Source organism: Mandrillus leucophaeus, unplaced genomic scaffold (genome assembly GCF_000951045.1).
Source record: "Mandrillus leucophaeus isolate KB7577 unplaced genomic scaffold, Mleu.le_1.0 Scaffold433, whole genome shotgun sequence".
Classification (NCBI taxonomy): domain Eukaryota; kingdom Metazoa; phylum Chordata; class Mammalia; order Primates; family Cercopithecidae; genus Mandrillus; species Mandrillus leucophaeus.
In genome coordinates, this window is record NW_012104621.1 from 708,652 (window position 1) to 720,842 (window position 12,191).

Genomic DNA, 12,191 nt, shown 5'->3' on the forward strand with positions numbered 1-12,191 from the left:
CAGCCTGGGCAGTATAGTGAGACCCTGTGTCTACAAAAAGTTAAAATAAAAAAAATTAGCTGGGCATGGTGGCGTGTTCCTATAGTCCCAACTACTTGGGAGGCTGAGGTGGGAGGATTGCTTGAGCCCAGGAGGCAGAGGTTGCAGTGAGCCAAAATGGTGCCACTGTACTCCAGCCTAGGTGACAGAGTGAAACCCTGTCAAAAAAAAGAAGAAGAAGAAGAAGAGAAGAAAGAAAGAAAGAAAAAAGAAACAAGCCACACATAATCTCATCTATCAGATTCAGTCACCATTATGACTCAATAAATATACATTATTTTTATAAAATATAATCTAGACTAAAGATCAAGACTTTTAAGGCAACTTGGGGCTACCCGGTGAGCTGCAGTCAGTACAGGGAGGCTAGGGTGCCTACTATCAGCCCTGTAGGCCTTCCTGTGCTATCTATGGGACTCTAATTACGCACAAAGAACCATCAGTTATGGGCACTACTTAATGTCCTACATCTTTTCCAGAAAGCACATAAAGAGGCTATGGGCAGGAGATAAACATTTTCTTCCTTTGAAGTTCCATAACCCGGCCTCCTCAGCGAGCGTGGTGAGTCTGCCAAGGTCTGTCTCTGATCTAGACTAAGCCATATGCCAAAACCTGAGGGTGAGCGTGACACCCGCCTCACTGGGTTGGTGGGTGAACTTCCAATGAGAAAGGGATGCTGGGCACATGTGGCAGAGGTAATGAAGTTTTCTTCCTGCTCTGAGACCTCTTTTTTCCTTTGAAACCTCAGGTGGCCATTGCAAGGTACTCTGGCTGGCAAATAGCCTATGTTCTATGGGGTAAGTGCCGATATGTGACCCATCCAATTCAACACACATGCCTTCATCACCTAGGGAGTCCTGGCTGTGAGTGGGGAGGAGAGAGGTGGTCAGAAGCAGCCCTAGCCTCTGCCCTTGAGGGACCTTCAGGACAGAAGGAGAAACATAGTCTCGAGGTCCTCCTCACCACTTGTCCTGAACCCAGGGAGCACATATGCTAAGGGTGGTGGTGACCCAGAGGAGAAAATGACTATCCAGCCCCAGGGCAGGGCTCAGATGCCTTCTAGGGGAGTTGACACTCGAACTGCACCTAGCAGGTAGAGTAGGAAGTGAACAGGAAGGAAGGTGAGGCCTTGCCAGGCAGAAGAAACAGATAAGCAAGTGTGCCAGGGTGTCTGGCAGGAGAAGGGTAGAGGGTGGCCTGCAAGGAGGGGTATAGGGGGTGGCTCACAAAGGACCTTGAGTTACCACCGGCTCCCTTCATTCCTAGGCTACCTCATCATTCACGTGGTGCAGAGCCTATGTGGCATGGCAATCATGTACGGCCTGGTGCTGCCCATCGTTCACAACCAGGGCCTGGAGATGCTGCAAGGGCTGGGCATCGGGATGTAAGTGCTGGGCGGGTATCCTGTCATTGCCGTGTTCTGAGAGCTGGTGTGCCCACCAGCTGCTATGTGGACCCATGGTCTTGGCCCTGACCCAGAGATGGCCCATCATAGCAACTTATGGGGAGAGGAAACAGCATTCACAAAAGACTGCCTCTCACACCATTCCGTAACACCATCACAACCGTGTGTGTGGGGGTGGGGGAGGGATACATGTACATCCATTTTCCAGCTGGGAAAATTGAGGTTTAGGAAGGTAAAATGAGAGGTAAGACAGTATGATGGAAGGAGGCGGGAAATCCTGGCAAAGCTTTTGGATCTGCTGTGTGACCTGGGGTAAGTTACTCCACTTCTCTGCCTCTCAGTTTACACATCTGGAAGACAAAGTGAATGTTGGCTTCATTGAGCATTTAGTATGCATCTTTTCTCATAACAGCCTATGAATTTGGTGCTTGTGTTACCTTCCATTTTGCAGACCGGGGAACAGAGGCACAGAGAGACTGAGCATTTCCTCCAAGCAGGGGGAGGACTCAGGATTGGGAGCTGGGCAATCTGAAACCAAAGCCTCCTTTTAGCCACTACCTCTCATTGCCACTCAGGGGACGTCAACACAGCATGCAGTGCTCTCTGGGGTCCCTCCCTGCTCTGAGCTTCTTGATTCCATACTTGCCACCTGTGAGTTGGAGGCAGAGCCTGTCCTGTCCACTCTCTTGTGGTATTCTCAGGAACTTCCAAGAACCCCATTCCATTTTTTAATTCCCAACCTGTTAAACTGCTCACCTAGCTGCCACCCCTGGTGAAAGGGACATCAGTGAAATCCTGGAGTAATGGTCTGTGGTCTGGATCTAGAAGACCTGACCATGTGGTCTTGGGAAGGTCACCTCCCCTTTGTGAGCCTCGATTTTCTCTGCGTAGTGAGCATGGGAATGCCTTGTAAGCATAAAGCATGGAATTCACATTATCATTGTTCTGCCGGGTGGTCAACCTGTCTCCTCTCTCTCACTGGGCATCAGAGAAGGGTCTAGCAGAAAGGAAAAAGCTGCCTCAGGATGGCCCCACCTTGTGTTTCAGCCTCACCATATCCATCGTCGTGGGTCTCATGATCCTGCAGATGTGGATTGCTGCCAGCTTCTTCCTACAGCCAAAACTGGGCACAGCTGACAAGCAGAAGCCCCTGGCTCTCAACAACAGGTGACGGTGAAGGAGGGAATGAGGGAATTGTAGGCCTTTGGCTTCAGCCATCTCTGGGTTCTTCCCTGTCCCCCATGCCAGGTTCCTGGGTGGGCCCCACATTCTCTGAGAGGGTGAGGTACAGTGGGTCAGTGGTGGGCTCTGGAGCTGGACTGGCGGGGTCCAGATCCTGGGTCTACCCCTTAGGAGCCATGTGACATGTGGGATCTTACTCAACATCTATGAACCTCAGTTTCCCCATTTACAAATAATTGTGCATACCTCAAAGAGGTGTTGTGAGGATGAAATGTGTCAAAATATGAACTTAGAACAATAGTGCTTGGCACATGGAAATCCTTTCTAATTCATTCATTCAAAGCCATCCGTTCATTGGGGGGACAACATGGGCATGAGGGTAAAGAAATAATCCCAGCACAATCTGCCTGTGAGAAGCTCAGTCCACTGGAACAGACAACAGGCACGTAAACAGGGACAAAGGACGCCAGGGAGTGCAAAAGGAATACAAGAGAAACCTGGAGGAGGAGAGGCAGGGGTGGTTAACGCCACTGCAGATGGGTCTCTGGAGCTGAGGTCAGCAGAACGGTAGGATTTCTACAGGCAGAGGAGAGGGTGTGGCTGGCAGCCAACACCACAAGGACAAAGGCAGGAAGCCACAAAAGGGCAGGATGTGTTAGAAGATTGAGAATCACAAACGGTTGCCATGCAGTGGCTTTAGTGAGTGACAGGAAGAGGACACAAAGTGACAAGACCAGAAAACCCCTGAGGGCAGTGAGGGGGCTGAAACTCAGCATGCAAAGTTTGGGCTTTATTCCAGAGGCAACAGGAAACCACATGATCAAGTGGTCATTTGGGAAATTTCCTTTGGAAGACTTTGGAACAGCTGCAGCTGGGAATAGGTCCCTGGTGCAACAGACAGTGGGGAAGCCCTACCCTCTGCCATAATCAATGACCCAGCTGCAGCCCCGTGAAATTTCTTACCATGCAGGAAGCCTCAAACCCCAAGGATCACATGAAACAATGACTGTCCCCACTGACATTCATCCTTCAATGTGCTCAGCGGCCCCCACACTGTACCTGAGCCATTCCTCACACCAGTGCTGTGAGGTGAGGGCAATCAGCTCCCCTTTAAGACACGAGGTCACAAAGCTTTGAGCCTGAACCTGTAGGATTTGATCCTGGGTCTGGGGGACTCCAGAGCCCACCTGCCCAGCCACCTTGCTCTACTGAAAGGTGATACCTTGGGCTGGCTTCTATTTGCAGGAAAGCGTTCCACAACTTCAGCTACTTCCTGTTCTTCTACAACGTGCTACTGGGCCTGGGTGCCTGCCTTTCCAGGCTGCTCATCAGTTGCCTCCTTGGCACGTGGCTGATTGCCCGCATCGACAGGACTATCATGCAGAATGGCTATGAGGGAGCAGACATGGGTAAGTGACCAGCACCCACCTGGTCACATTCTCTGGAGAGGGCTGGTCTTGCACCTCTGTGGCAGCTGCCTGGGAAGACAAGTATCAGAGGCCCGGAGTTCATGCCTTTCATTTATGCTCAGAGTTTATCTTCCAGCGGAGGCTATACAGCTGAGTAGTAAAGACACATTCAGCACCCTGGTCAAAAGAGAATTCAAGGCTATTACATTCCTGCCCATTTGGCAGACCTTTGGGGTATAGAGGAGGAGGAGTCAAAGGTAGTCAAATTCTGTCTGAACACTTAGAAGTTAATTTATGAATGCACAGCTCTGAAAATTTTTAGGAAGAACATATCTCAGAATTATTAGTGTTGTTAGTTGGAAACAGTGCAGAAGATGTTCTGTTCAGTTGAAATGCTCCAAATTCAAAGCCATTTCTGGTGAAGCAAAAGTAGTTTTTATTTTATTTTGAGCCCAGTCATTCATTCACTCATCTATTCAATAAATGTACTGATGCTTGCTTGGGATTAGCCACAGCAGCTCCTAACCCTTTGAGCTTTGAGTTCCCCATAAAATGGGCAGATTAGAATATGATCTCTAAGAGTCTTGCAGATCTTTATACCTCATTTTCTAGATTCTCAGAAAAGACTCAGGCACCAATGGAGAGCAAACTGGCTCGTAGTTATATCATGAAAAGCACAAATGGGGCCACGTCAGGAGGTACTGCCTGGACTGACCTGCCTCTGGATTTCAGGGTTCAGTGCGTGGATCGGGATGCTCTATGTGGACCATTATCACACCAACCCTGTGCTCGTCAGCTTTTGCCACATCCTGATCGCAAATCACAAGGAGAAGAAACTGCAGCAGACCACCAAATACTGGTGCCTAAATCAATCGGCAGGTAACGGCTCCTGTTTGAGCCTATGCTGGATTCAGACAGTAGGAAGTAAATACCCCAAAGCTCCCCGGGATCCCTGAGGTGCCCCAGGTTCCATTTTTCCTGCTCCTTTTCTCTATACTCCATGCCCTGGGTGCCCTTGAACTAGGAAGCCCAGGAGGCTTAGCTCCCAGTCAACCTGACGATGGGACCCACTCAGGCCTTGTGTCCTTGTCCTGTTAGGTGGCCTCCTGCCTTGTTCCTGGAAATGAACTCTAGTTCTGCTAGTGGAGTCCTCCATATCCCATTTGTTTGTGTCTCCAACCCATATCCCAGGCTACATGGCAGATGCCTTCCAAGATGAGGCTACATTTTGATGATTCTGCCCTGTTGCTTACCACAAGATCTCTGAGGCTGTCTGCCTCACTAGGGCTCAGACTGTGTTAATTGCTATTCCCAACACTGCAGATACTCAATTCTAAAGGACAACTTACATCCCTTCAACCTCCCTCATGTCCCCAGGAGTCCCAGTCCAGCTCCTTCTGCCACATCTTACACATTCCAGGCAGCCCTTGCAAACACTTTGGAGAGGGAGTTCCCCTCCCTGAGACCCCTCACTCCTTCAGTCTGTCTGCTGTGATTCTATCCTAGGTCCCCGTGTCTCAGCTAGGTCCAGAACAAGGTGGTTCCTGTTGCAGACCCTAATCAACAACCCAAGACTCATCATACACAGAAAATTAAAATCAGGGCACAGTTCCCAGGAATCCCAAATTCTGATGGCATGCTTGGAGAGCTGACGCTGGCCCCCATCATCTGCTCCAAAGCCAGGCTAGGACATCTGCCACCAAGAGAGGGCTCAATCTAACCAGAAGCTGTCCCCTGCAGTGAAATGGGATGGCACAGCACCATCCATGCAGATGGCAGACAATATTGGCCACTCATGGGATGGCCACCTGGGCTGAGGAATGAAGTCTCAGGACTATTTCACTCCCTTGGCAAAAAAGATTAAAAAACTAAAGAAAAATCTGTTGAACAAACTTTGCCCATTAATGACTTCCACTATCCGTTGTGGGTAGGCATCCTTGGAGAGTTACCTGTTAAAAAGCACTTAGTTTACCTACAAAGCAGAATTTTATGTCAATGGAGAAGGTGGTAAAATGTGTACATCAGGAGAGTTTAACCATCAGATCCCATTTTTCTCTGGAACAGAATGTGGATTTCAGTATCCTCATTGCTTCCTTCTTGCCAGGCTTTATGGTGGATGCAAGAGAAGGAAATCCATGATCCTGGCCCCAATGTTGTTGGACAAGCAGGCACACACAGGCTTTCTCTCCCATTGCCACTGGAATGAGGAATGGATCAGAGCTAACTTGGGCCTTAGTCATAAAGCAGATGCACAGATTCTCTGTAATAAGGGTGGGATTACTTGGAAAAGCCACCTGTCTGAAGATACAAAGACAGGGTAGGCAGGTATTCTAGGTGGGGGATCACAAGAGTAAAGTGTGAGCAAGCAAGCCCCAAGCATGTTTGAGGAGGGTGAGTCATGTGACATGTCATGGTACAGAGCTCTAGGGGCTGGCCAGGACCATCCCAAGAAGGGCCAAACGTTGTGCCAGGAGGCTAGGACATTTGTCCTGTGCAAAGCCCAGTACTTAACCACATTTCATGCTGAAGCACAAAAACCTGGCCCAGGACCTGTACAAAATCTGTCCATTCAAAATTCCTTATGAAGCTTCTGCAGTTATTATGAGGATCCCACCAACAGGGCAAAGGGGAATCCCCATTCCCCTCATGAGTCCAAGAGCAATTGTAATTCAGTTGTTATTGTTAAGCACCTAATGTAAACCTAGTCCTGTTGCTAGGTGTTTGCCAGCATTGTCTCTTTTTAGTTTAATCTCTAACCGAGCTTCATCATCCTGCTTTTTAGAAACTGAGAAAACCAAGACTCAAAGTGTTGGGATTCCCATGCCACCACTTTGTAGGTGTGTGATAGCAGCCCAATTACTTTGCCTTTATTCACTTTTCTTATCTATAAAAAGACAGTAATACCCCCTAACACCTAAAATTGTTTTGAGGAAAAAAATGAGTTAATAGAGGCAAACACTCTTAAGATAGTGTCTCACACATCCTAAACTCTCAATAGATATTAGCTATTGTTATTTGTCATATAACACTCTGTGATGATCTGATTAATATCTGCTCACCCTCTCACTAAAATATCAGCTCCATAAAGAAAGAGGCCTTCTCAGGTTTTGCTCACTATCACCAACCACATACCTATAACATAATCAGATCTTGCAATCAATAAAATAATGAGATCAAGATGAATAAATCTTTTGACTATGAATTCACTTACCAAAATCAATCCTGGCATCATGGTGTGAATGAATAGTGAGTGAATACCCATTGGAAACCTTGCAGTGAATTGAGAAGACTAATATGTAAACAGCGCTCTGTGATCCAACCCACTGCATGTAATAACATCAGCTTGTATAAGTTCTATGGAGGCTTGGAAAAGAAAACTGCTAATTCTGCCTGTGAAAAGTTAGTGAAGAATTTCCAGAGGAAGCGACATGGGAGCTGGATGTGACATAGGGCATTCTTATTTGTGTTGGGGAAAAGGCAAGGCATACCTTCCAGCTTTGAAGTTTCCTGGGAGTTTGGAGATCATGCTAGATGAAGACACTCAACATGAAGAAGCTTTATTTGGGACCACTAGGCCTCATTGCTTTCTAGGGATCAGATGAGGTAGACACAGAATGTATTAACAGAAGCATAATATTTAAAAGAACCCAGTGTCAATCTTAGGTAGTAGAGCTTCAGGACTACCTGTTCCCATGCCACCATCAGGCAGGCTCAGACAAGACACCAAGGGTGTCTGAAGACCCTGGGTAGCCTTCAAGGTCACAGGCATGAACACAACCTGAGGAACTTGTGAGACATATCAAAAGAACCAACATACACATTATAAGAGTCCCATTAGGGGAAGAAAGAGAAAAATGAGAAGAAAAATATTTGAAAAAATTAATGGCTGAAAACTTTCCAAATTAAATGAAAGACATGAATCTACACACCCAAGAAGCTTAATGAAGCTGGATAAACTCAATGAGATATACACTGAAACACATTATAGCCAAGTTGTTGAAAATCAAAGATGAAGAAAAAAATCTGGAAAGATGCAAAGGGGAAAAGACTCATCACAAGTGAATGATCCTCAATAAGATTAACAGTGGATATCTTATCAGAAACCATGAAGGCCAGAAGGTAATGTGATGATATATTTTAACTGATGAAAGAAAAAACTGTCAATCAAAAATTTTATATTTGGAAAATTGTATCCTTTGAGAGAAGAAGAAATTCAGATATTTCCAGATAAACAAAAGTCAAGGTAGTTTTTCACTAATAGACCTGCCATAAAAATATTTTAAGTGAGTTCTTCATGCGGAAGTAAAAGTATATAGTACCTCAAAGCCATGTGAAGAAATAAAGATCACTGATAAAGTCACCTTCATTAATAAATAGAAAACCCAGTATTATTGTATGTTTCATTTAGAGTGCCTTTATTTCCTCTATGACTAAAAAAGCAAAAGCATAAATCACTTATGATAAATCTATGTTATTGGGCACACAATGTATAAAAATGCAATCTATGACAGTAACTTTATAAAGGGGAAGGGATGAAAATGTATGGGAGCAGGGTTTGTTTATAATTGAAACTAAGTTGGCATCAGTCAAACTAGGTTGTCATAAGTTTAAGATGTTAATTTTAATACCCAAGGTAACAACTAAGAAAATAACTAAAAACATGCAGAAATGGGAAATGAAGATAATCAAAATAGTACACTATAAAAAAATCAACTAAACACAAAAGGACTGAAATGAATGAATTGAAGAACAAATAACATATGAGACATACAGAAAACAAATAGATAAATAGCAGAAGTGTATCCTTCTTTCTCAGTAATTACTTTAAATTTAAATGTATTAGAATCATCCAGTTATAAAGCAGGGGTTGGCAGAGAAGATAAAGAACATAATCCATCTATATACTGTCTACCAGAGACTTATTCTAGATCTGTAAACAAAAAAGATTGAAAGTAAAATGATGGAATAAGATATTCTATGCAAATCATAACCGAAAAAGGGCCAGAGTGGCTAGATATTATCAAAACAAAAAGATTTTCAGAAAAAAATGGGTTAAGGAGATAAAGAAGTGCATTATGTATTGAAAAAGGGTTTAACCCACCAGGAATATATAACAATTATAAACATATGCATATATGCATATATAACGTTAGACTCCAAAACATATGAAGCAAAATTGACAAAATTGAAGGGAGAAATAGACAGTTTTACAATAATAGTTAGAGACTTCAAGACCTCATTTTCTTTCTTTTTTCTCTCTCTCTCTTTTTTTTTTGTGTGAGACTGGATCTGACTTCATTGCCCAAGCTGGAGTACAGTGGTGTGATCTCAGCTCACTACAACTTGCACCTCCTGGGCTTAAGCAATCCTCCCACCTCAACCTCTTGAGTATCTGGGACTACAGGCCTATGCCACCATGCCTGGCTAATTTTTTCTTTTTTCTTGTATTTTTTTGTAAAGATGAGGTTTCACCATGTTGTCCGGGCTGGTCTCGAGCTCCTGGCCTCAAGTGATCGACCCACTTTGGCCTCCCAAAGTGCTGTGATTGCAGGCATGAGCCACTGTGTCCAGCCAATACCTCACTTTCAATGGATATAAAAACCAGACAGAAGATTTATGAGGAAATGGAGGACTTGAACAACACCATAAATCAATAAGTTCTATCAATACATACAAAACACTGTATACAATAACAAAAGAACATGTATTCTTCTCAAGTGTATATGGAACCTTTTCCAGGATAAACCATATGTTAGGCCCTTTAAAAGTCTTAATAAATTTTAAAAGACTGAAATCATATGATCATCAAGAAGTACATGCAGACTGCTCTAAAACAAAACTCATTGGTTTCAGTGACTAATTTCAGGACTTGGTGTTAGTTCACTGGGAGAAGATAGCTGTTTCTAGGCAAATGTCCCGGCCCAAGTGTCTTATCTGAAATACTGCAGGTCAGAGAAAATTTCTGTGATAAGTTCTATTCTGTTATTCTGTTAACAAGGTATGAAGGAGATATGCAGGTATTTCAGAATGCAAGCATGAGGGCTTCTGCTTTATGGATCCTCTCTGACACCATTTTGGTTAGAGTTTTGACACAAGTGACTCCATTTTGTATTGTTCACTTCCACATTAGATACTCCCCATGAGACCACAAGGTACAGGCTGGGAGAGAGAAGGCGTTGTAACAAGAGTAGGAACCACAGGCATTTGGACCACTTCTTCTTGTAACTTATTTGTGCCTTCAGGTCCTGTTCAGGCTCAATCATATATATATATATATACACACACACACACACACACACATATATATATATATATATATCACTTCCATTGGATGATGAAGTGTTGCTGTGCATGGCAACTTTATGGGTTGGTGGATCAGATAACACCAAGTTCATGATGGGCAGCTCAGGGCACGTAGGAACTTGGTGGCCCGTGCATGATCAAGCATTCAGTTTCTCCTAAGTCCCAGTAGCAGGTCAAGAGCCATCTCTTAAAAGAAGATTAGTTATCTGTAGATGATGGTAGTACCTTTCTCCAAAATCCTAAAGACAGGAGCTGCAATTTACCTATAGGATGCCAAAGGCTCTCAACAGCATCCCTATCTGCTGCTAACACCTCAAGTACCATTAAATCTGCTGGATCAATGGTACTTGTGGCAGACCAAGTGGCAGACCAGCTTGGACAGCTGCCTGGACCTTTGCAGAACCTTCCCCTATTTTTCTAACCCATTCAAAACTAGCAACTTTTTGGGCCACTTGGAAAGGCCAGAGTAACATACCTAAATGAAGAATGTGTTGCCTCCAAAATCCAAACAGCCCCACCAGGCATTGTGTCACTTTCTGGTTGTAGGAAGAGCTAGATGCAACATCTTTCCCTTCACTTTAGAAGGAATAGGTTGACATACCCCACACCACCCAACCCCTAAAAATTTCACTGAGGTAGAAGTCTTATGAATTTTAGATTTATTTCCCACTTTTCTGACACGTAAATGTCTTACCAATAAGTCTAGAGTACTTGCTACTTCTCATTCATTAGGTCCAATCAGTCTAATGTCATTAACATAATAGACTAGTGTGATATCTTATGGCAAAGAAGGGTGATCAAGATACCACAAGAATGTTTCAGTTCTCCTCAAATCAATGTCAGTTCGGAGCCAGTGTCCAGCAGTCCCTGAAATATCTGATTATTTCCTTTTCCTCAATACACAGTTACCTTGGTAAAGAGCTGTATGTCCCTTGTGGAAGGCTGAGAGATTAACAGTGCTGTCTAAATTTTCAGTTGTGTCCTTCCTTGAGAGGGCCCAACTTCCCCTTCATTCAAAGGGTTCCAAGTGTATAAACAGGCTCAAAACTTGGAATTGATTGAGAAGCCATGATTTTTTGTTTTTAGATTCAAATTAGACTTTTGGTGACTTGACCTGGAATTTTTCTGCTTATATGGATCATATAAGAATTTAGTAGACTTCCTATCTATTTCACTCCTAAGAACACTGTAATTAACTAGTCCTACAATATGCTGTAGTCAAGCAAAAGAACCCAGAAAAATAGTGAAGTAATTTAGTCTGAGTCTGAAGACCTGAGAACCTGGGAAGCTGCTGGTGTAAATAAGTAGCCAACATTATAGGTCTGTGCAAGTCAGATAATTCTGATTGTTTCTTTGACTTAGCTATTCATTATGGTAATTTAGCCCACCTTGTCTGGGCTGTTGAGCCTCCACTTGACCCCTGCCAGTCCAAAATCCAAATACTCCCATTGCATTTAGGTTTTCCAGTTGAGTGACTGCTGTTTCTACTGTAAGGTCTGGCCTACAGAGAAGAGAGATTGCAGAGCTCTTTAAGGATACTAGAGCTCCTCTCACAAATTTATTTCTCAAAGTATTGGAGAAAAACATGTCTTCTGGACCCTTTGGTGTGGGTGATTGGGTTTTAAATGACAAATTCACATTAACATTCCAATATCCTTGAGCCTTTAAGTCCCTTCTTCTACTTTAAACCAAGAAAGATCAGTCTTTTCCAATTTGCTCATCTTTTGATCCATGACTCAGCAAACTAACCAAACAAATTGTTAGAGCTCTTTCTAACTTCTCAAGCTGCAAAATCTCTGCTTAGTGAGCCCATTTAGTAAATTCAGTCTGGTTCAGCTTTATGCTCCTTCACCATT

At 44.0% G+C, this 12,191-nt stretch overlaps 1 protein-coding gene across 1 annotated transcript in view; it reads left to right on the forward strand.

The window, feature by feature from the left end:
- Positions 1 to 1,333: 1,333 nt before the first annotated feature.
- CCDC180 (coiled-coil domain containing 180) overlaps positions 1,334 to 12,191 on the forward strand; it is an 87,822-nt gene continuing 76,964 nt past the window's right edge. Inside the window, 5 exon segments of the mRNA XM_011993740.1 lie at positions 1,334 to 1,378; positions 1,380 to 1,420; positions 3,869 to 4,032; positions 4,765 to 4,911; positions 8,828 to 8,829. Of these exon segments, the coding sequence (XP_011849130.1) occupies positions 1,334 to 1,378; positions 1,380 to 1,420; positions 3,869 to 4,032; positions 4,765 to 4,911; positions 8,828 to 8,829 (399 nt within the window).